Source organism: Giraffa tippelskirchi, chromosome 11, assembly GCF_054371585.1.
Source record: "Giraffa tippelskirchi isolate mGirTip1 chromosome 11, T2T-mGirTip1v1.2.pri, whole genome shotgun sequence".
In the NCBI taxonomy this organism is placed as follows: Eukaryota; Metazoa; Chordata; class Mammalia; order Artiodactyla; family Giraffidae; genus Giraffa; species Giraffa tippelskirchi.
The window spans coordinates 79,354,826-79,379,891 of NC_137285.1; the positions used below are offsets into that span (position 1 = coordinate 79,354,826).

Below are 25,066 nucleotides of genomic sequence, written 5' to 3' on the forward strand. Positions count from 1 at the left end.
GAACAATTTTATGGACTCTGAGGGAGAAGGTGAGGGTGGGACGTTCTGGGAGAATAGCATTGAAACATGTATATTATCATATGTGAAACAGAACACCATTCCATGTTCGATGCACGAGACAAGGGCTCAGGGCCGGGGCAATGGGATGACCCAGAGGGATGGGATGGGGAGGGAGGTGGGTGGGGGGTCCAGGAAGGGGAACACATGTAAACCCATGGCTGATTCATGTCAATGTATGGCAAAAACTATTACAATATTGTAAAGTAATTAGCCCCCAACTAAAGTAAATAAATTTATAAAAATAAATAAATAAATAAAATAAAAAAATAAAAAGGGAATGACAGACTGAAAACTTTACATCAGAGGATGAGGGATATTCCATGATTGCCCTAAAAGAATTTTTTGTTTCTCAAAAGTGCAGAGTTCATGTAGCTAATACAATGGTTAATCAAACACAGTGGCCTGCTGAAATACGACATCGATTGAATGGACAGCCTCATTTGGTCTCTAATGTAAAAGTAAAGGCATTTACAGGGGAAAGGCAGCACCCTGAAACTGAAACAGGTGTATTTGTGGGCAATTCAGACCACTCCAATAATTCCAAACTTCATTGAGCCTCTCCTGCATAAAGAAGCAATTTCTCCTCTCCACTTGATGAGGTTGGTCCACTCTGCTTACGTACTAACCTCATCAGAGGACTCCTTGAAATGAAATATCAAGCCTCTTCAAGTCCCACCCCTACTACCTTCTATTTGCCTCTAGATCCCAGGGGCTGCAGGGACCACTGACATCACCAAACCCAAAGGAGATATTTCATACCAAACAAATCTCATGATTTAAATAATTGAAATCTACAAATACATAGGTAACATATCTGAGCATAGATTATCAGAGTGTTGGAAGAGGGAGAGAGAAATAAAAATGTAGATTAGATTGAGTTTATCAACATGGGAATATACACCAGAGATTCTGGAGTCAGTGGATCAAGTTTGGGTTACTGAGAATGACTTTTTGTTTTTGACGTTCAACTTATATACTTTTTTTACACTTGTGGTTAAAATACATGTAACAGTATTTACCATTTTAACTATGTTCAAGTGTATAGTTCAGTCTTGTTTATATATTTATATTGTACAACCAACCTCCAGAACCATTTTTCATCTGGCAAAACTGAAACTCTATACCCATTAAACAATTCTCCTCTTCTGAATTTGACTGATCTGTGTACCCCTATGGAAATGAAGTCATACATGATTTGTCTTTTTGTTACTGGCTTATTCATAGAGCATAAAGCCCTTAAGTTTCATCCACACTGTAGCATGTAGACTTCTTCTTTAAAGGCTGAATAATGTTTCTTTGTGTGTACATACCACATTTTTTTTTTTTACCATTTATCAACTTGGGTTGCTTCTACCTTTTGGCTCTTGTGAAAAATGCTGTTATGAACATGGATGTACAAATGTCTCTTTATAACTCTGCTTTCAGTTCCTCTGGGTATATAACCAGAAGTGAAATTTCTGGATCATATGGCATTCTATTTTTAATTTTTTGAGGGATTGCCGTACTGTTTCCCACAGCAGCTGTTCCATGTTACATTCCTACCAGCTGTGTCCAATGGCTACTGTTTCCACACATTCTCACCAACGCCGGTGTTCTTTTTTCTGTTGTTGTTGTTGTTTTTTTTTTAATAGTAGCCATCCTAAATGAGTGTACAATGGTATCTCACTGTGATTTTGATTTGCATTTCCATAATAAGTGGTCTTGAAATTTCTTTCACATGTTTTTTGGCCATTTGTGTATCTTCTTTGGAATAATGTCTATTCAAGTCCTTTGACTGTTTTAAAATTGGATTTTGTTGTTATTGTTGTTGAGTTGTAGAAGTTCTTTGTATATCTGGATATTAATGTCTTCTCAAATATATGATTTGCAAGTATATTTCCATTCTAAAGGTTGTCTTTTTATTCTGCTGTTTCCTCTGATGGATAGAAACTTTTAATTTTGATTAAAACTTTTAATTTTTAACTTCTTAACTTTTGTCACCTGTGCTTTTGGTGCCAAGTCCAAGAAATCATTGCCAAATCCAAAGTTGTGATGGCTTTTTTTCCCCCTATGTTTTCTTCTAAGAGTTTTATAGCTTTAGCTCTTTAGGTAATTGATCCATCTTTCATGGGTTCAAATTCTTTCTTCTGCATACGGATATCCAGTTTTCTTAACACCATTTGCTGAAAAGACTCCTTTCCCTCTTTGGTCTTGGCAGCCTGGTTGAAAATTTCTTGACCATATATGTGAGGGTTTATTCTTTTCCATTGATCCGTATGACTATCTTTATGCCAGTATCACAGTTTTTTTTTTAAATTTCTATAACTTTGTAATAAGTTTTAAAATCAGGAAGTATGAGAGCTCCAAACTTGTTCTTACATTTTAAGATAATTTTTAGCTGTTTGTAGTCCTGAGAATGGTTTTGATTGTTTGCTGAGTTTCTGTTGTCTCTGGGCTCGGTAGTGGTGGTGGTTTAGTTGCTAAGTCATGTCTGACTCTTTTGCAACCCTACAGACGGTAGCCCACCAGGCTCCACTACCCATGGGATTTCCCTGGCAAAAATGTTGGAATGGGTTGCCTTTCCTTTTCCAAAGGATCTTCCTGCCCCAGAGATGGAACCTGCATCTCCTGCTTGGCATGTGGATTCTTCACCACTGAGCCACCAGGGAAGCCCGTGGTCTCAATGGTGGTCTATGCCAAAAAGAACTTGAGATATTATATAGTAAAAGTTAGAAAGAGTAATGCAAAGACTTTGAGAGATGGTAATATTGAAGTGAATTTAGGAGGTGTGACCCATGCATTCAACCCTAAATACGTCCTCTGAGAGAGCCCAGACCTCTCCTTGACATAGAGAAACACATCAGTGATGGAAACGCAGGGATATGTAAAACCACCAAAGTGGATTTCTTCCGAGTATCAAAAATGAATGTGAGGATGCTACCTAGAAATGGGTTTCCTGATTCCATGAGGTTCATGGGATTGGATTCTGGGGTGGCAGAAGCCACATAGTAACTCACTCCTAGTGGCTATGACTCTATATTCAGTCAGACACAATTTGAATTATATGTGAATTAAACATCTCAGGACATACAGGGCTTCCCTGGTGGCTCAGTCAGTAAAGAATCCACTTGCAAATGGAGGAGACACGGGTTCAGTCCCGGGGTTGGGAAGATCCCCTAGAGGAAGAACTGGTGACCCGCTCCAGTATTCTCACCTGGTGAATCCCATGGACAGAGGAGCCTGCCTGGCTACAGTCCATGTGGTCACAAAGATTTGGACAGGACTGAAGCAACTGAGCACAGACTCACAGGACATATGAGGTCTCAAAAGAGATTTTTCTTTTCTTGGACAGCAGCTGGAAGATGTAGCTTCCAAAGTAAAGGAGTAAGTGTAAAATGAGGAAGAAACAGATCTAGGAAGTTGGAATATCTACCCACTAAGGAGAGGAGAAGGTGAGTCCTGGGAAAGCAGGTTCTCTGCTGGCTTGAATTGTTGTTGTTTAGTCACTAAGTTGTGTCCAACTCTTTTGCAGCCCCATGGACTGTAGCCCATCAGGCTCCTCTGTCCATGGGATTCTTCAGGTAAGAATACTGGAGTGGGTTGCCATTCTCTTCTCCAGGGGATCTTCTCTACTCAGGGATCAAACCCTTGTCTCCTGCATTGGCAGGAGGATTCTTTACTACTGAGCCACCAGGGAAGCCCTGCTCTGTTGACTAGAGTTAAGTAAACATAAAATCAGCTAGCCCAGGAGAAGCAGTACAGCAGATGCAGGCGAGGGGCACTGAGTGGCCACCTCACAGTGGCGCTTTAACTGTTTTGAACAATTGGGACAGAATTAGCAAGAGAGAGTGACGGATTAGAAAAGAAAAGCAAAGAAATGAGGAGGCACGTTTTAAATCTGAAAATACAAGATTGCTTTTAAAAAAATAAATGTAGTTGTCCTGTCCTACTTGTCTCAGCAGTGGACTCTATTTGCATGTTCTAATGCTACAAATACAGACGCAATTTGATTAGAAGGATGCAGGGAAGAAAGGTGAAGGCTCGGACCCCCAGGTTCCATTTCTACTGGCTTACTGTTTGTGTATAGACTGCAGAGGCACAGAATTGGGTGAATCATAACCCTGGGTTTATGGCACGCTCTTAATGCTAGTCCAGCTGTGACCTGCTTTTAGCTACTTGGTTAGTTATTTCATTAGTGATTTTTAATCAAGTAATAAGCACCCACGAACCCACTGCCCCAGACTGAAGTTAGAAACTTGACAATTGTTTACAGCCATGTCGTTCCCTTCACCCAACCTGCCAACGCCTACCCCTCCTCCACCTGAGATAACCATATCCTGAACCCTGTGTTCATGATTCCTTTGCCTCATATAGAAGCTGAGCAACTTAAATTCATGACCAGTCTGAGTACAGAGTCCCTGCTAGGCTGAAAACAGGAGACGAGGAGGAGCTGTGAACATCAAGTACTTTGTCCGCGTGAAGCAGCAAAGAGCTTAGTCTCGGCAAGAGGAGCTGTAAAACCTGAACCCCAGGGCATTCTCACACTAAATACCACTGGTTATTCTTTCTCCCCCAAATCCTCCAGCATTGCATGTGCTGTATTTGTTCCTTTGCTAACTGTATACACCTTGACATGAGAGAGGAGGGCAGGGGTGAGGCGACAGGGTGAGGGGGTGGGGAGGGTACACAGAGGCCAAAGCAAGGTGCTGACATCCTGACCCCGCAGCACTAGGAGCATCTTCTACCACCTGTGGGCAATGCTCTAGGACAAGCATCTTTACCCAGTGGATGTCGCAGGAGCCCCACTCTTCCCAGATGGCCCCGGCCCAGACCCTCTGGCATGGTTCTCATTACCCCAGGGACCTGGGGGACTGTCCCAGCCCTCCTGGAGCAGCGAGGGTCCAGCCGGGCTCTGCCTTTGCTGCCTGCGGACCCTGAGACTCAGGCCGGATGTGAGACGGCTGCTACCCCCGTCCACCCGCCACAGGCGGTCAGGCAGGGCCGGGCCACTCAGCCATGGCTCACAGCGGGTTGGGAAGATGCTTCTAACCAGGGGGAGCCCACAAGGCAGTGTGCTGCTCTCCCTGCTCTGCGAGCATGCGTTCACTGACCACGGGGCTACAAGGGGCCCTGGGACCCACCAAATGGTAGTCACCCATTTCCTAAAGCGTGTAACTCAAGCACTGGCTTTGGGATAAACACGTTTTACTCCCCAAAGTGCCCTATAATCAAGAAAATTCATAGAACATTAAATTAAAAACAAAGTAAGGTTCTCTTCCTGCATGGCTTCTCAGAACCTAATCTCAAGATTAGGCTGTAGGATCTTTACTGAGCTTTAGTTGCCTCACCTGCAGTGTAGAAATAATGATGCCCACCTTGGAGAAATACTGAGGGAGAATGAGTCTACGGGCTTAGAAACATTCAGCAAGGTGTCTCACGCAGGAGCTGTCAGCGGGTCCTAGTTCTCCTCTCTTCTCCGTCGCCTTTCATTTTCTTTCAAATGTTCCCCAGGTACAATAAATTCCCTTCTGGGTGATTACTTAACATTGATTTCCTGGGCTCTGGATGGCACCAGGGTAATTATGTATGCAGTGGAAGTGTTACCAAATAAGGTCTGTCTGCTCACTGCTCAAAAATCAACACGAGAGAGAGAGAGAGAGAAAGAGAGAGAGAGGGAGAGGCAAATGCTGGTAGAAAGGAAAGGTGCCTTTGATTAGAGTGCCAGGAGTCTGAGGAGCTGGTGGACTCAGAGTCGCCCAAAAACCAGCTCTGAAGATACTGCTCGGCCAGGGGAGTTTTGAAGGGAAAGAGGGAAGCCATCTCAGCTAATCCCTGAGATGGGGGTCAGGGTGGTCCCCTTGCCCCGCTCTGTGCAGGCTCCTCATCTCCTCCCGATCCTCCTCTAGGTGTTAGTCTTGTTCACACGCTTTGGTCACACAGTTTGTTCGCAAGATTACTGGAGGGGAAGCCAGGGAAGAGATCTGCTTATCTGTAAATTACTTCTTCATTTCTGCTCCTTTGATTTACAGAAAGAACCGACAAGTTAGGCAAGGTATCGTGCGATTAAAATTTTGAAAGTTGTGCTTGGGCCAGAGGAGAGTACAGCTTGGGGGCACCTGGTCCAAAAGTTAGTTAAAATAAAGCTTTATGTGAAAGTGACAAGAAAAGGGGGCCGCCTCCTGAGAGGGGTTTCCGGCTAAGAGCTGCTGACAGAGGCTCCTACCCTGCTTACTTGGTCAGACAAGGGGACCCTCAGGCCAGGGTGGGCAGAAATCCTGAGTAGGAACGCAGTACCCACTGCACCCTGCATGTGGGAGTGGCAGCTTCATCTCTGGATCACCAAGGAGCACATGGAGCCCCAGGTTAACTCACTCAACACAGACTCACAATCACAAAAGAGGGGACTTGCAGCCAGTGCAATGGAAGAAGTGCTACCCAGAGGCTTTCAACTGGTTCTTGACCCACTCAGTCTGTTTGTGTTTGCTCAGCTGTAAGATGCAGAGGTGAGGGCTGACGCTCTCCACACGCTCTTCATCTAATCCACATGAATCCCTATTTGAAAGTCACCAACTGGAATCACCAGTCCGGGAAGCACAGGCCACACAGCCACTATGTATTTTATTGAGACTGGAACAAGTTACAGTCAAGTCTTCATGACAGCACAGTGCAGAGGTTCCAGGGTGACACATGTCACATTCATAAACACAAAGCACGCTTTGCTCTGAGACACACAGGGAAGGTCGATGAAGTAGAGGGAGACGGGAGACGGAGAGCTGACAGCAGACCCAGACCTTAGTGGGGCGGGACTTCCACCAGAGAAAGACCTTCCCTGTGACTTGGCAGCATTTCCACAGGCCCTCAGAGAGGAGGAAGCGAAGGGAAACTCTTCCTCTGATTTCAGAGCAGGACAAACTTTCTGTAGCTCTGTCACTTGCTCTCTTTCTGGTTCAATGAATTCCATGACAGTATTAATAGACAATAGGCTCAGGCCTGGGAGCCATTTGAGCTGAAAAAAAAAACCCTCCTGGTATCCCTATGGGCCTAAAAGCCTCCCTCTCTCCCATAAAGGTGGAACCTATAGGCTTCCCTGGTGGCTCAGACGGTAAAAAACCTATCTGCAGTGTAGGAGACCTGGGTTTGATCCCCGGGTCGGAAAGACTCCTTGGAGAAGGGAATGGCACCCCACTCCAGTATTCTTGCCTGGAAAATTCCATGGACAGAGGAGCCTGGCGGGCTACAGTCCACAGGGTCACAAAGAATCGGGCACAACTGAAGCAATGTAGCATGCACGTCCCATGAAAGTCACTTTTTTACCCACTGTTCAGAAGATGGTTTTTTAAACTTTACAGCTTGAAATTTTCAAACATCCCCAAAACAGAGAGAATAGTATGATGAACCCCCATGGTTCATTTTAGGGAAGCACATGATACAACCAAGTTCAGTTAACAGCCAAGAGATCTAAGTGAACCTCGGACAAACCCCTTCTCCCAGAGCCTCAGTTTTTCACTCAGCTCCACGGCTATTTTTTTGCTCTCAGAATCTCTCTGGTTGCTAGAAAGAAACCTCAAGCCGGCATGAGGGCAGCACTTGCTTAGGGCTGGTGAATGAAGCTCTCCTCTGCCTGGGGCATCTCTCTCCTGGGTGACACTGTGACTCACTCAGGACCAGACGGAAAATGATGAAAACACTCGTCGTCTCTGGAATGAGGTTTCTCTGGCAAGTTGAGTTATTAAGGACCATCATGATGCCATAGGTTTTGATAAGTAACACGTGAGCCACCAGAGTAAGGTTGAATGTGAGCTGTCTTGTGGAAATTGGTGTGAAAAAGCCTTCCTATTCAGACAACACAGAGGAGAAACCGCCTGTCTAGACAGCTTGGGAGCATGTTGGAAAGCCTGCTCTCTCATCTCCTGCAGAAGCAGAGCAGTATTTCATCACATCTTGTTCGGTGAGATTGCAGGAGAGGGGGAATTGTATCTCCTGGATGAGTTTTGTTCCTGGTTTATCGCAATGGCCACCATCCCCAGAGAGGTCCTTTAACCAGGCCCTTCCCACCACTGGTTGCAGCACGAAGCAGTCTGTCTGCTCTGGGACAGTTTTCTCCTTGGGCTCTTCTCCCACCTCATCTAACTCTTCAGTAGATATTACTCCTGGGAGAGGGGCTCAGGAGTTGGCTCTGCTCGTATCTCTTATTTCTAAATGGAAAACTGTAATTCAACCTGAAATGAAAATCACAGACACACACATACAGAAAAAAAGTTGCCAAGAAATCCATAGCATTTTGACAGAACTTATCACAAGTTAGTGGGAGAAGGGGGTAGTTTTTATTTTCCTCTTTGTGCTTTTTTGAATGTTTCAGCGTTTCAATGAGAGTTTTCCTTTGTTTTAAGGAAACTCAGTAATTCCTGTTTACTAAAGTAAAGAGCCCAGTCAGTCCTTTCTTGTCGTGTGTGGGGCCACCAGAGAACTGGGATTCATCTTGCTCCAGAGACTTCAGAAAGCAAGGCATTCAAAGCTCCACACCGGCTCTGGCTGGTGAAGCTCTCATGGCCGACGGTCCTTTCTCAAGCAGTGCTGTGGCCCTGGGTTGTGCACAACCAAGTCTGACTCCGGGCTCCATCACGAGTGCCCAGGGGTGGGGAGTGTTGCAAGGCTGGGAGCAGTCGCCTAACTCAACCCCCACGCGAGCAGAAGCTGTCCCGGGTCCTCTGGCTCAGGGAACCAGCATGTCTCACACAGAAATTCACCGGTATGTGTTGAGCTGAAAGTTGCCTTTTTGTTTTCTCTAATGGAGCCAAGAGGCTGGACAGAGTTGTGTGGGAACTCCAGCGACCTCGGGCTTCTGCAGAAACTTGTTTCTGGCATGTGAAGCTCATCATGTGTGAGGACAGACTCTTTTCCAGGCTCTGTCCTCAGGCGCTCTGCCAGCCTCTTCGGCAGACAGAGCCCCTCACCCCCACCCCTTCCCAGCCTCCTCCTTTAAGTCATGGTCACAATGGGCTCCACGGACGCCAGGTCTGTCTTCCCAGACTGCAGCTGGGAGGACGGCAGGAGGCTGTTGGCTGGAGGAGCCCTGCGGCCGCTGCTCTTCTCCGCCCAGGCCACCCTGAGGGAGGGTGCAGGAGAGGGCGGCTGCCCCTCCTGAGGCTTGGGCGACCTCTGGCACATGCGCAGCAGTGCCTTCAGCTCGACCCTGAAGTTCTCGTTGAGCCAGCAGTAGATGAAGGGGTTGTAGCAGGTACTGCTCATGGCGAACCAGTGGAAGGCAAAGTAGAGGGCGTTGTTGGTGCGGATGACCTTGCTGGACAGCAGGAGGACGTAGCAGTTGAGGGGGAACCAGCAGAGGGCAAAGAGGACCACCACCAGCATCAGCATCTTGATGGTCTTCTTCTTCTTGCGCCGCAGGGCCAGGTACTGCTTCGTGGTCACGTCACCGATGGTGTTGCACAGCCACAGCTTCTTGGCCACACGGGCGTAGGCCACGGATATGATGAGGAGGGGCAGAATGTAAAGCAGGATGAAAGTGGCCAAGTCCAGGTACTTCCAGAAGAGGTCAGCCGGCTCAGGGAAGTCTGGCAGGCACAGGGAGCGGACGATGTCCTCCCTGGGGACAGGGGAGAGAGAAGGAGAATGTGCAGTTACTGTGGAAAAGCCCCATCCCAGGAACACTGGCCTCTCTCTCCCCTGGGTTCCTGGTATATCCATCTGTTAAAGCATGGATGATGAGCAGACTAATTATCTGACTACATTTCCAGCTTTCCCACTAGGCTGGGAGTTCTATAAAGGTAAGAATACACCTAACTGTCCAACGACAAGTGAATGGGTAAAGAAGATATGGTACATATATACAAGGGAATACTACTCAGCCATAAAAAATGAAATAATGTCATTTGAAGCATGAATGGACCTAGAGGTTATCATGCAAAATGAAGTAAGCCAGACAGAAAAAAACAAATATCATATGATGTTGCTTATATGTGGAATCTAAAAAATGATACAAAAAATTTTTTTAGTGTTAAAAATTATATGAATGAACTTATATACAAAATAGAAATAGACCCATAGACACAGAAGACAAACGTGGTTACCAAAAGGGAAAGGTCAGGGGGAGGTACAAATTTGGAAATTAACATTCAGTTCAGTTCAGTCGCTCAGTCGTGTCCGACTCCTCGTGACCCCATGAACCGCAGCACACCAGGCCTCCCTGTCCATCACCAACTCCCGGAGTTTACTCAAACTCATGTCCGTCGAGTCAGTGATACCCTCCAACCATCTCACCCTCTGTCATCCCCTTCTCCTCCTGCCTTCAATCTTTCCCAGCATCAGGGTCTTTTCAAATAAGTCAGTTCACATCAGGTGGCCAAAGTATTGGAGTTTCAGCTACAGCATTAGTCCTTCCAATGAATATTCAGGACTGATGAATATTAACATATAAATTGTTAATATTTGACTGATGAGATTAACATATAAACACTATAATATATAAAATGGATAACAAGGACCTACTGTATAGCATACAGAACTATACTCAACATTCTGTAATAACCTATAAGGGAAAAAAAATCTGCTATACACTTGAAAATAACACTGCAAATCAACTATACTTCAATTTTTAAGAAAGAGAAATACACCTAGATCACTCTGTGTGTTTACTTTGTATTGTTCCTAGCCCAGAATAAAGGCCAAATAAATATTTGTTCAATGAATAAATGCACTGGTGTCCTAGTCTTAGAATTAACTCATCCTGGGAGCACAATGGATTCAGGAAATCTTGGAATTTCTGTTGCACAACCTACTCTCATATCGCCTATTCCAGAGGGGATCCAAGGAATGGGGCAAAAAAATGATAGTCTTGAGAATGTGAGTGGCAATGCTGGAACTCTTACCCCTTCAGCCACTCAGACAAAAAGTGCTTATTTTCTATGGAATGTACCCGGCCCTCTTCAGATTCTTTAAGGACAACCTGTGTGTGTTGACCTGGAGCTGGTGGATGAAGAACACACAGATTATGATCTGCTGAACGAGGCAGCAGGGAGCTCCCTGAGGACTTCCTTCCAATTTTGGAGAAGTGAAAATCCCAGGGCTATTTTGATTGAAGGCACAGTTTTAATCCACTCACACAAAGGAAGTCACAAGACTATCACTGACACCCCAGTTGGGGGCGCTGTGAGCAGGGAAAAGCACCGTCCTTACTCCCAGGTCCCCGACGGGCAGGAGAGAGAGCAGGCAGCACACACCTGTCACTCACGAGCTGGTTGGGTGGAGGCCACCAATTTTTCACAAGCTCAACTCTGAATGAACATTTTAAAAGATGCTCTGGAGAAAGAAAGGCAGGAGCTTGTGGCAGGAAACCTAAGCTCGGGTCTTTATTTAAATGTCCAGACTTTTGATGCCAGCAGGGTTTTCATCCTGTAAAATCTCTAAGCAGCGACTCGAAATTGCTACTTTCTCATCATACCATGTAGCTTGTTGATCTTGTAATATCAGTACATACCGGTGGCTGTCACTAGTGAAACAAAGAAACTCTCTTTGCTTTTGTTATCAGAAAAAAGAAACAGCCCTCCACATCTGAGGCAGATGGGTAAGCTGAGTGCTCAGGAGGGGTGGGTACATGATTCATTCGGTAACCTATAATTCAGGCACGGATTCTTCATAAATTAGTTCAAGTTGCCCTTCAGAGCGTGTTCTCTGGAGCCTGCCTACATCCCAGGAGAGTGTGTAAGGTATGTTTCAGGTGAGGCAGCACATGGGAAGACCCACCCGCAGGGCACCCCTCGCTGGTCTGAGGCACTGGGCCCCAGCTCCTGCCCACCTCACAAGACACAGCTGGTACCCAAGACTTCTAGGAGCCCAGGACCACCCAAAGGCCACTGAAGACACTTTCCCCAGATTCACTAAGAGCCAGAAGTGGCCAGGAGTTTCCTAGGATATGAGAGCGCAGCTCCCTCGCCTCCAAGCTGGTAGACGCCGTTACAGCTGCCCCGGAGCGCCCCCTGCAGGCCACGCCCTCCCTCGGTCTCTCCCCATTTGCCGTCCTGCTTCTCCACTCCAGGAGTATCTACCACCCCTGGAAGCACTTCACTTATTTATTTTTTTAAGGGTGATTTTTTTTTTTTTTTAATTTTAAGCACATAGAAATCTATTGGTATTTTTTAAGTTAGTTATTCTGTTGTTGCTGCCCTGGGTCTTTGTTGCTGCACACGGGCTCTCTCTAGATGCAGGGAGCAGGGACCACTCTTGCTCCGATCTGCAGGTTTCTCATGGTGGGGGCCTCTCTTGCTGCAGAGCCTGGGCTCTGGGCACGCAGGCTTTAGCAGTTGTGGCACACGGGCTTAGTTGCTCTACAGCATGTGGAATCTTCCCAGACCTGGGATCGAACTCATGACCCCTGCACTGGTGGGTGGATTTTTATCCACTGTACCACCAGGGAAGTCCAGCACTTCGTTTATTTATTCAGCTGTGTCAGGTCTTAGCTGCAGCATGCAGGCTGTCTGGTAGTGGAGTGCAGGCTCAGTAGTTGCAGTATGAGCTTAGTTACGCCTCGGCACATGGGATCTTAGTTCCCCAACCAGGGATCGAATCCACGTCCCCTGCATTGGAAGGAGAATTCTTTAACCACTGGACCACCAGGGAAGTCCCCTGGGAGCACTTTCTTAAAAATCATGGGCACACGCATCTTCCTTTATCTCAGGATCTGTTTCTATAGAACTTCAGCTAAAACAACTATGAACTGATAAAGATCACTCTACGTTCATTCATTCATTCAGCAAATATGTACTGAGAGCTTGTGATGTGGAGACAGTCATTTAGATGCTAGGGACAGCAAGATGACAAAATCAGAAATGGAGCCAGCACCCCCCAACCTCACAGTCTAACAGGGGAGGATGCTTTAACGAGCCAGCAGCACGCATGAGTATTTAAATTTCAAGACACTGAGTGCTTTCCTTTCTATCAGAGCACAAGACAAAGCATATGATAAATGAGAGGTGGGTGTGGGGACAGCATCCTGCCTGAGACACTTAGACGTATACAGGTTTGTTTGCAGGTGGTGCAAGAGAACTTAAACCACATCATTTTAAACAGGGACTAGGTGATTCTGACGGAGAAGGCAATGGCAACCCACTCCAGTCCTCTTGCCTGGAAAATCCCATGGATGGAGGAGCCTGGTAGGCTGCACTCCATGGGGTCGCTAGGAGTCAGACACGACTGACTGAGCGATTTCACTTTCACTTTTCACTTTCATGCACTGGAGAAGGAAATGGCAACCCACTCCAGTACTCTTGCCTGGAGAATCCCAGGGAAGGGGGAGCCTGGTGGGCGGCCGTCTCTGGGGTCGCACAGAGTCGGACACAACTGAAACGACTTAGCAGCAGCAGCAGGTGATTCTGAATTTCAGTCTGGGTGAGTATGTGTCCCCAGTGGCAGAAGCTGATTGCTATTGCCTTGACCTTGCAAACAAAGGGACAAAGAATAACAAGGAAGAGCTGTAAAGTGTTTAGAAGAAAGGATGAGGAAAAAAAGCAGAAAAAAAAATGCAGAGGATAGGCACAGGCCTGGAAGCAACAGGATGGGAAGGAAGCAGAGAGACCAGCTTGGCACAGCAGGTACTGGTAACTCTGAGATACAGTGGAGGCTCAAGTTTCCATCTGTCAAGGTCCTCCAGGCCCCCAGGCTGCTCCCTACTAGTCCATCTCACCTGTACTTGAAGGTAAATAATTTCTGGCAGATAGCGTGTGGGAGTGAAAAGAACGTTGCCATTGTCCAGATGACTGCGATGTAGATGACACCTTTTGTGATTGAGATCCGGGGTTTAAACGGATGCATGATGACCTGGAAAACACGCAAAACTGGGCCTTACCGGCAGAAGACAGCTTAAAGCAAATGAGAAATCCAGATGATGCGGCTCACTTGTCACAAAGGGGCAGGTAGGTCCTACTTACAAAATCAAGTACTCCTTAATTCATTGTAGAGCCCTTGGGTTACACCACCCCACCGCCCAGCTCTGGGGGTAGAAAGAGGGTGCCATCTGGACTCAGAGACTCCAGGCAGTTCAAATGGGTCTTGCAGGTAGGTCATGCCTGGCTGAAGCGCAGTGCAGTGAGAAGGTCAGGAAGGAGTGAAGGGGGAGATCTGTCCCCACGACACCCACAGCGGGGTGGGCAGAGGGGCAGCCACGATCAGCCTCCATCTCAGGACCTCATCCCATCTGCCCAGATTCTTTAGGTTACAAAGGGCTCTGAGGTGTCAGAAGGTGACACATATGGGGAGAGACCCTCAGCACTTACTGTGGGAAGCTGCATTGACCTTTATTTGGGGGTCACCACTGTTTCTGAAAGTCATTTCTACTGGGCTGGCCAAAAAAATCATTCAGCATTAAGTACTAATAAAAGACACATTTTTCATTTTCACCAAGAACTGTGTTGAACAACGTACTCACTAACTGAACGAACTATTTGGCCGATCCAATAAAACGGCAGTGGGGCTCAGCTTTCCCAAGCCCCAAATAAAACCAGCACTAGAAGCTTTGGGCTGAAAAGCATCTTAGAACCGATTGCTACTATATGACAATCAACTCTCCTAAAAGGTTTAAATAAAGACTTGGGAATTTCACAGCAGCCTCATTTTAAGGTTAGAATCATTATTTCTTTTTATTAAATCAAAATATACTTGATGTAAATATTATATAAAATTGTAAGTATGCAATATAGTGATTCACAATTTTAAAGGTTATACTCCGCTGATAGTTATTGTAAAATATGTGCCATATTCCCTGTGTTGTACAATATATCCTTGTAGCTTATTTGATACCTGTAGTGCGTACCTCTTAATCCTCTACCCAGACATTGCCTCTTTCTCCTTCCCTCTTCCCACTGATAACCACTAGTTTGTTCTCTATGTCTGGAGGTCTGCTTCTTTTTTTGTAATATTCACTAGTTTGCTGTATTACTTTAGATTCCAATATAAGTAATATCATACAGTATTTGTCTTTCTCCATCTGGCTTATTTCACTTAGCATAATACCCTCCAAATCCATCCATGTTTTTGCAAATGGCAAAATCTCATTCTTTTTATGGCTAAGTAGTATTCCAGTATATATATACACCACATCTTCTTTATCCAACCGTCTGTTGATGGACACCCAGCTGGCTAGGTTAGAATCATTATTTCCTGAAAAAGATGTCTGGGGTGAGTAGGGTCAGGAGGAGAGGTCATAAAGAGCTGCCACCACCTCAGGATGCCAGCCCAGGACACACGGGGCCTTCTACCATGCTCTTCCACAGTCTTCTCCCAGGCTCTTAAGGTTTATCGGAGGAATAGGCTTCAGAAGCTGCCCAGCACATCCATTCTGGACTCTGCCATCCTTGCCTCTCACACTCCTTCATGCCTCAGGTCAATAAAGGGAGTGGAAGCCTGGGTCAGAGGCCCTGGACGTTCCAAGAATCTGTAGGCTCTGGGACAGGTTCCCATGTGTGGGTATATGTCACAGTAGTGTGTCTAGTGTGTGCAAGACCTCCCCCCGTTCCTCAGACACACCTTTGGTCCAAGGGTGGACCCTCAGCTGTGTTAAGTGAAGTAGGTATAGCCCAAGTAAAGGGGAGGTGATCCAGAGTCCTTCTTGCTGAATTAGGGGAGAAGGTTAAGAAAAGGCAGGAAATATTTGTATGCAACATTTTGATACTTTGCACCAGAACATCTTAACATAAATGCCAAAGGGACAGTGTACATGTGTGCTAAGTCACTTTAGTCATGTCCAAGTCTTTGTGACTCTATGGACTGCAGCCCGCCAGGCTCCTCTGTCCATGGGATTTTAGGCAAGAATACTGGAGTGAGTTGCCATGCCTTCCTCCAGGGGATCTTCCCAAACCAGGGATGGAACCCAAGTCTCCTAGGTATCCTGTATTGCACACAGATTCTTTACATGCTGAGCCATTGAGGATTCTTTCTGATGAGTCTGTACCTTAGAAGCTTCTTATCCCTTGGCTGTTGTAACTCTTGGAGCTCCTTAGAATTAAATTTCTCTCTCTTTTTGTCCTGATTGTCCTTATGATACTGGCCTGCAGGTGCCCCTGTGTCTTCTCAGAGCAGACTAATGATCTTCTAGAGATCTGAGCATGAGCCCGCAGCCAGCCTCATGCCTCAAAGCTGTTCCTCCCTTCATCAGTAGCCAGGCGTACAGTGCTGTGCTAGTGGTAATGCCCTTCCCTGAGCCTGCAACAAATGACTCTGCACAGACCCCAGTGTATGACCACATTCACTGTATCAGCGACCAGCGACTCTGCACAGACCCCAGTGTATGACCACGCTAACTGAATCAGCGACCAGTGACTCTGCACAGACCTGAGTGTGTGACCACAGCTCACTGAATCAGCGACCAGTGACTCTGCACAGACCCGAGTGTATGACCACATTCACTCTTATCAGCAACCAGTGACTCTGCGCAGACCCGAGTATATGACCATGCTAACTGAATCAGTGACCAGTGACTCTGCACAGACCCGAGTGTATGACCACATTCACTCTATCAGTGACCAGTGACTCTGCACAGACCCGAGTGTATGACCACACTAACTGAATCAGCGACCAGCGACTCTGCACAGACCTGACTGTGTGACCACGGCTCACCGAATCAGTGACCAGTGACTCTGCACAGACTTGAGTGTATGACCACGGCTCACTGAATCAGCGACCAGCGACTCTGCACAGACCCGAATGTGTGACCACGCTAACTGAATCAGCGACCGGTGACTCTGCACAGACCCAAGTCTATAACCACGTTCACGGTATCAGCGACCAGTGACTCTGCACAGACCCCAGTGTATGACCACGTTCACTGTATCAGCAACCAGTGACTGCGCAGACCACAGTGTATGACCACACTCACTGAATCAGTGACCAGTGACTCTGCACAGACCCCAGTGTATGACCACGCTAACTGAATCAGCGACCAGCGACTCTGCACAGACCTGAGTGTGTGACCACGGCTCACTGAATCAGTGACCACCGACTCTGCACAGACCCGAGTGTATAACCACGTTCACTGGACCAGTGACTCTGCACAGACCCAAGTGTATAACCACATTCACTGAATCAGCGACCAGCGACTCTGCACAGACTCGAGTGTATAACCACTTTCACTGAGTCAGCAACCAGTGACTCTGCACAGACCCCAGTGTATGACCACGTTCACTGTATCAGCGACCAGTGACTCTGCACAGACCCAAGTGTATGACCGCGTTCACTGAATCAGCGACCAGCGACTGTGCGCAGACCCCAGTGTGTGACCACGCTCACTGAATCAGCACACGCCAGGCATATGCATGGAACCACCCTCCTCCGTGACAGGCACTGCCAGGTCCTTTTCGGCTCCCTTCACCATACCCACCCATGTGTGTCTGAAGGGGCAGGACAGCAAGCAGGGCCTCAACACCCTGCTGGACACCTGCACCTGCACGCCTCCCTGTCTGCAACCCCCGCTGTCTGCACCCCCAGGTGTTCCTCCTGTACAACCTGGCCCAGGAATATCCACCTCATCTCCCAGCCAGCAGCCTTGCCTCTAACCTGCAATTATCTGCCACTCTCTTCTCATCTGTCATTTTCCAGATTTGCCTTCCTACCCCCGAAAACAAGCTCAGTCATTTCTGATGCACAGAATGCCAGCAGGGAGTCTTCACTGGAATAACAAATGGGGAATAATGTTTTGCAGCCCCAGCACAAAGGACTTAATATGCCTAATTTAGTGCTTATATGGAGAAGGCAATGGCACCCCACTGCAGTACTCTTGCCGAAAAATCTTATGGACGGAGGAGCCTGATAGGCTGCAGTCCATGGAGTCGATAAGAGTCAGACATGACTGAACGACTTCACTTTCACTTTTCACCTTCATGCATTGGAGAAGGAAATGGCAACCCACTCCAGTGTTCTTGCCTGGAGAATCCCAGGGACGGGGTAACCTAGTGGGCTTCCGCTTATGGGGTCGCACAGAGTCGGACACGACTGAAGCGACTTAGCAGCACCAGCAGCAGTGCTCATATTGGTCAGTAAGAAGACAAATAGGGTCTTTGAAAAATGGACTAGGGGACTTCACTGGCGGTCCAGTGGTTAAGACTTTGCTTTCCAATGCAGGGGGTGGGGGTTCAATCCCTGGTCACAAAGCTACGGTCCCACATGCCTCGCAGCCAAAAAGCCAAATCATAAAACAGAAGCGATATTGTAACAGATTCAATAAAGACTTTAAAGACAGTCCACGTCAGAAACAGTCTAAAAATAAACGGGCTGGAGCACTGTCCTGAGCGCCCTGGTAAGCAAAGCCAGGGAGGGCAGGGCAGGGCGCGGGGGGTGCCCTCACCTGGTGGCGGTCCACGGCGATGGCCGTCAGCGTCAGGGCGGAGACGTGCAGGGAGCAGTACTGCGCGAAGCGGCTGACGTGGCACATGCCTTTCCCGAACACCCACGTGCTGTTCACAAAGCGCACCTGCAGACGAACCCGCAGGCGTCAGGAGGCAGATGGTTCTGGCCCCTGACGTCCTCTCCCTGGGTCTCCGAGCAGCGTCCCACAGGAGGCCTCTCCCCGCCTCGCTCCACTCTGCACTGCCAGACTGTGGGTCTCACATGCTTTTCTCCAGCACAACTCATTCTCCATCACCCAATTCAACAGACTCCGATCCTGCTACTGGGGCCGGGCCCTGCTAGGTGCCAGGACAGAGTGGGAAGGACACGGGGTTTTTTGTTTTGTTGTTTTTTTTTAATTTATTTATTTTAGTTGGGGGCTAATTACTTTACAATATTGTAGTGGTTTTTGCCATTACTTTGACATGAATCAGCCATGGGTTTACATGTGTTTCCCATCCTGAACCCCCCTCCCACCTCCCTCCCCATCCCATCCCTCTGGGTCATCCCATTGCCCCAGCCCTGAGCATTTGTCTCATGCATCGAACCTGGAATGGTGTTCTGTTTCACATATGATAATATACATGTTTCAATGCTATTCTCTCAGAACGTCCCACCCTCACCTTCTCCCTCAGAGTCCATAAGACTGTTCTATGCATCTGTGTCTCTTATTCTGTCTCGCATATAGGGTTATCGTTACCATCTTTCAAATTCCATATATATGCATTAGTATACTGTATTGGTGTTTTTCTTTCTGGCTTACTTCACTCTGTATAATGGGCTCCAGTTTCATCCATCTCAATAGAACTGATTCAAATGTATTCTTTTTAATGGCTGAATAATATTCATCGTGTATATGTACCACAGCTTCCTTATCCATTTGTCTGCTGATGGACATCTAGGTTGCTTCCATGTCCTGGCTATTGTAAACAGTGCTGCGATGAACATTGGGGTACACAGGACATGGGTTCTGGAGTCAGATTTCCCGCCTCTAATGTTTTCTAGCTGTGTGACCTTGGGCAAGGTAGGTAATCTGTCTGAACCTCAGTCTCCTCATTTGCAAAAAAGAAAAAAAAGGGGGGCTTAAAAATCTCTTTTGTTGTTCTATTGCTCAGTCATGTCCGACTCTTTGTGACCCCACGAACTGCAGCACACCAGGCTTCCCTGTCCTTCACTGTCTCCTGGAGCTTGCTCAAACTCATGTCCATTGAGTCAGTGATGCCATCCAACCATCTCATCCTCTGTCGTCCCCTTCTCCTCCTGCCCTCAATCTTTCCCAGCATCAGGGTCTTTTCTAATGAGTCTATCTGTATGTTATTGTAAGCATTAGCTTTTTTTTTTATTTTTAGAGAAAGACTACAGCACATGGAATACAATATCTTGCAGATTGCTAGAAAGATATGATTAGAAATAAATAGGAGCTATTTTTATGATAATAACCAGATTCATTTTTGGCTCCTATGAGTTCAGACTCTTAGAGGAGACACGTCTGCAGAGTCACAACATAGCATGTGGGCTGTGCCCCGGAATGTTGGCTAAGCAGGCCTCGAGACATGTCATCTGGGAAGGAGACCCAGGGATCTGCAGAGGTGGGAGCAGGGGCCAAGGTCTAGGCGGAGAGAGGAGACCAGCTCTCAAGGTGTGTTGAGGGGAGCAGGCAGAGGCCTCAACCCACATCTTCCACAGCTCTTTGCTCACTCAGCACCTGAGTTCTTGAGTGATGCTCCACACCCAAAAGGGATCAGGCATTGATTCTGACCAAGGTGCTCCCAACTTGGGAAGAGGAGGTCTCAGGTATCTCAGATGCACGATAGAAAATATACAATGCCCTACAGCAGGGATCCCCAACCGTTTTGGCACCAGGGGCCAGTTTCATGGGAGATAATCCACGGGGGGGTGAGGGTTTTGGGATGATTCAAGTGCAGCAAGACACGTGCTCCAAGGAGAATCTAATGCTGCCTTGATGGACAGGAGGAGGTGCTCAGGCAGTAACGCAAGTGAAGGGTACAGGTAAACACAGACAGAGCTTCGCTCACTTGCCCACCGCTCATCTTCTGCTGTGGGGCCCGGGTCCTGTTAGGTACTGGTCCGTGGCCCAGGGGTTGGGACTCTTGTCCCATAGAAGGGCCAGACAAAGGGCCACTAGCATGGGTGGGAGTGGGCTGAGGCTGAGAGAGAGAGAGGTGACTCAAAGAAACAGAGCAAGTCAGCTCGACAGGAAGAATGTCGAGCATTGATTTACAGCAGAGTATTTGCTACTGATAGCTGTCACCTTGAGCAAGGAACTTAGGCCCAGTGAGCCTCACTTTCCTGGGCTAACCCTTGTTCACATGATTGTTATAAAAATCAAGTACATGTAAAGCAGATAATATGAGTAAACCAGGTACAACAGTGCCTGGTACGTAGCAAGTACTTAACTACTAGCTGCCATTATTATAAGATACAAGATATTTGAGATGAACTTTACAGAATGGGCTTACCTGGTGGCTCAGATGGTAAAGAATCTACCTGCAGTGCAGGAGACCCAGGTTCGATCCCTGGGTCAGGAAGATCCCCTGGAGAAGGGAATGGCAAATCACTCCAGTATTCTTGCCTAGAAACTCCCATGGACAGAGGAGCCTGGAGGGCTATAGTTCATGGGTTCTCAAAGAGTGGAGACTGGACATGACTGAGTGACTAAAACTACAGAATAGGTAGGATTTGCCCGTGTGCAGGTAAGAACAAAGAGCTTGGCACAAACTCAGGAAAGTCAGGAGCTGTTTGGGGAATAAGGGTTAGAATGATTTGACTAGAGCACGTGCCAGAGAGACGTGGGGGACAAGTCTGACCCGATCATGAACCTGGGACACAAACCATGGACACTATTCTCTCTGGAATAGGCAGGTAGGAGCTCCACGGGGATGTGGGCAGCCCAGTAATACTACCCAGCAGGAAACCCTTGGGTACCCCTGCTTCTCACCTCCCACAGTCAATACACAACCAAAGCCAAGCAGTGCTGCCTGAAGGGTTTCCCAATTCACTCCCACTTCTTCAGTCCCAAAGCCACGGTCTGCTTGGAGCCCCCTCTTCTCTCACCTGGACCATCACAGCCTCCAGTCAGCTTTCTAGTCCTCCAGTCTGCCCCCCTGTAATTCAGCCTTCACACTGCTGACAGCGCTTTCTTAACCAAAAGTCAGATTACTGTCACTTCTTGCTTAGAATCATTGACGGCCTTCAAGACGGAGCCAAATACCCTCCGAGCATCCAGGCCGCTCACAGCCTCGCCCGCCTTTCTCCCCCGGCTGCCTCTGCTTCTTCCCGCCCCACGGCTCCTCCACGGTGCTTCCTGCCCCGACGCTGCAGCTGCAGTGAGCGTTCAACACACCACGAACCTGGACACCCCTGCCTTTGTCCTCTCCAGTCTCTCTGCCTGTGCTGAACTCTCATCTCAGCCTGAGAAATTCCTACTCATCCTAGCCCCTTTGAAATGTCGTGTTCTTTGAAAAGTCTCCTTTGACCCTCCCATGGGACTCTGGCAGATCAAAATAAAGGACTGCCTCCTGGCTCCACCACACTCTGTGCCCACCTCTGCCACAGTAATTGTGAGTAATTTTTTGTTTTTCTCTCATCGACTAGCGCTGGATTTCATGCTGACATAGTATGTAAAGTGGACAGGAAGGGAGACCATGGAGGAGGGATATTGACATCAACTAGCCCAAGGACAGAACGTCTTACCCATCGAGGAGCCCGGCTGAGGTTTAGAAGACCGTCCCCTCAACCCTTTCACTCACCCTGGTCGCCAGCTCCTTGGCAGCTCTGACAGGAAATTGGACTGGAGCGGTTGCACGGGCCAGGTTGAAGGCCAAGCTACTTTGGATCAACCTGGAGCAGGGGCTGGGTCCTCAGAGCCTTGACACCCCTTCTTTTGCAGGAGATCCTCCAGGTAGGGGCTCTCAGCTCTGAGCTGCAGCCTGGTCTCCTCTCCCCTCCCCACCCGCCCTGTGAGCAGATTCAGCCACGCACCCTGCTCTGGGCAGCAGCAGAGGGCTGTGCCCTGGGGCTCCTATCCTGGGCGGCCTAGCCCAACCCCCAGGACTGCAGATGGTCAAGTCAGAGGCCAAGGGGGTGCCAAGAGGAGCCAGAGATGCACTTCTTGTGCTTTAAGGCACTCGGTGGGGAGTGGATGTGTGTGTGTATGTTGTGGGGGGGAGGTATCTGGAAGTCTCTTTGCCCTGGCTACTGCCCACGGCATCCTGAGGCATCCTGAGATGTAGGCAGAAAAGAGAGCAGGGAAAGTCCGTGGTTGAGAGCAGTGGTCCAAGAGGTCCCACTCCCCTACCCCTAGTTAAGTGGCTTCATGGACAGACCTCCGGCCGTACTTGAGCCAGAGGACCAAATTCTCATGCTACCTCTGCCAGTTACCAGCTGGGCGACCTGGACAAGGGACTGAACCGCTCTGTGCCACAGTTTTCTCGTCTGCCAAGTGGAAGTGATGTTCTCATAAGCAAAGACAAGAGAGAGGACAGTTTTTAAATGTAAGGTTTGAAAGGATGTTCACACATGTGTATAGGCTTGTGGGAATTCACCTTCTCTTTGCTCGTCTGTTATTTCTGGTTGAGTGTGTGAGGTCTGTGTAAGAAAGAGAGAGAAAGAACAGATAGGGTTTGGTAATAACTCAAGTATCAATAAGGTTGTTCATAAATTGGAAAAAAGCATAACTCATGCTGAAGAAATAGAAGGTGTTACTGTCATGATGACTGCTTGGTCATAGCTCTTCCAGTTTCGATCATCCACGAGCACGACAGTCCCGAGACACGGAAGGAGAGAAGTGACACCGCTGCCACTCAGCAGTCGGGGCTCGGTGTAATGGGGAAGAGAGGCAGGGCCGGGGGCTCTCCCCCTACCCGTGTACAACTGCCCTCAGGCCGCCCCTGCCCTGGGGTCCAAGCCCACCTCACCTGCATGTCCTCCACCGCACAGACTTCATACACAACCTCACTGTCAAACCACAGAAGGGAAATGCAATTTAACTAAGTGGTCTAGGAAATGCACCCAAGGTTCCATTAGCTACTGTTTCATATTTCAGCTTGGCTTCAAGCAGCATCCCACGGTGGGAGGGGTGGGGGGGGTGCGGGGCGGCATCTAATGGGCTATATTTAATGGGGGTGGGGTGACCTAACAATCTACGCTGGCATTTCAAGGGGCTTTGATTTACTGCTCCATCATCATGCAGACTCTCACTCAGTGACATTACACAGGAAATGGTCATTGATTCACAGCTGGCTGCCGACGCTCGAGTCATTGACCCCAGTGCCATGAGCTGCAGAAGGTCTGGCTTAGAAGGCGATGAGAGAGAGACAGAGCACAGAAAGACAAAACTACAGAGAGACAGACAAGAAGCATCAAGGATAAGCATGAGGAGAGAGAGAGAGACAGACAAACAGAGGTAGAGAGAGTCACAGACAAGAAACAAATAGATGAAGACACAGAGAACCGGAGACAGAGGAAAGAGACAGACGCTGGAGAGACAGACAGGCGGAAAGACAAACACGGAATGACAGCGTCAGAAACAGACACACCAAGAGACGACACCGCAGGGCAGAGCGATGAGAGACGAGTCGACCAGAGACTAAGAAAGATGAAGCAGGAAGACAGGCTGAGAGGGGAACAGCCGGGGAAAAGGGAGAAATCGGGCGGCGAGAGGGAGGGGACCCAGGGAGGCACAGAGAGGGGACAACAGAGCCCAGCCCGCGGTCTCACCAAAGTGAAGGGGGTGTTGAGGAGCGTGATCATGATGTCAGCTACGGCCAAGTTGACGATGAAGAGGCTGGTGGCCGAGTGCATCCGCTGGTTCTTGAAGATGACATGACAGACCAGAACGTTGCCAAAGAGCGAGAAGACGATGATGAAAGAGTAAGCCACGATAAGCAGGGCTTTCACCGTGGGGTTCTGGGACTCGGCACCGTAGCGCCTCCGGCCCACGAAGTTCTGCCAGTCGGAGAAGGTGTAGTTGCTCCAGAAGAAGTGCGAGGCATTGGGGCCCGCTAGGGCCGCCCCGGGGCTCCGCTCGTCCGCGGCCCGCACCACCGGGAGCAGACAGAGCAGCACCCAGCCAGGGGTCATCTTTGCGGGAGCCCCGCGCCTGGGGCCGGCCGGGCCGGCAGTTCCGCGGGCCGCACACGTGCGCTCGGGCGCGGGGAGAGGAGCGCGCGGGCCGTGCGCCCGGGACCCCGGGCCTCGCCGCGCCCGGCGGGCGGCCGCTCCCCGCCTGCCTCCCGCCCGCGATCGGCGCGCTCCGGGCCGCCCGCGCCCCTTTTGTGTCTCCGCTGCGCCCTCCGGCTGCGGGAGAGCGAGCGCCTCTGCAGATCGCGCAGCGCGGCGTCTCTCCGGGCGACGGTGACGCGCTCCGGCTCCGCGAGCTCCTCTCCACCCCCGGCCCCAGCCCGCTCTCGCTCTAGAAATAAAACCCCAGTTGGGCTTCAGGGCTGTTTCGCTGAAGACTCGTATCCGCCTGCCTTCTGCTTAAGCCTAGTCGTCCGAAAGGGAGCGGGCGGAACGCGCGCAGGGGCAGTTAGGGTTGCGGAGGGCGCGCGGCAGCGACTGAGGGAGCCCGCTCCAAGCGACGCCTGGCTCCGCGCCGGGGCTGCTCCGATCTTGTCTG

At 48.7% G+C, this 25,066-nt stretch overlaps 1 protein-coding gene across 2 annotated transcripts; it reads right to left on the reverse strand.

The window, feature by feature from the left end:
• Positions 1-6,092: 6,092 nt before the first annotated feature.
• Positions 6,093-24,684, reverse strand: GPR83 (G protein-coupled receptor 83). 2 transcript variants are annotated; one of them, XM_081543853.1, is made up of 4 exons: positions 24,166-24,684; positions 18,386-18,511; positions 13,736-13,869; positions 6,093-9,643 (listed from the first exon to the last, which is right to left on the reverse strand). In XM_081543853.1, the coding sequence occupies exons 1-4, from the start codon at positions 24,526-24,528 to the stop codon at positions 9,019-9,021; spliced, it is 1,248 nt and encodes a 415-aa protein (XP_081399979.1). In that variant the 5' UTR covers positions 24,529-24,684; the 3' UTR covers positions 6,093-9,018. The 2 variants fall into 2 exon arrangements, with proteins under 2 accessions (XP_081399979.1, XP_081399980.1); XM_081543854.1 differs by lacking the exon at positions 18,386-18,511 and having other exon boundaries at positions 24,166-24,528.
• Positions 24,685-25,066: the final 382 nt, after the last annotated feature.

Excerpts from the sequence above, each read along its gene's own strand:
- GPR83 (XM_081543853.1), bottom strand. The coding sequence starts at position 24,528 with ATGACCCCTGGCTGGGTGCTGCTCTGTCTGCTCCCGGTGGTGCGGGCC. Across the intron at positions 18,512-24,165 it reads TCAACACCCCCTTCACTTTG|GTGCGCTTTGTGAACAGCAC; the intron begins GTGAGACCGCGG and ends GTTCGTCTGCAG. Across the intron at positions 9,644-13,735 it reads TTATTTACCTTCAAGTACAG|GGAGGACATCGTCCGCTCCC; the intron begins GTGAGATGGACT and ends CCCTGTCCCCAG.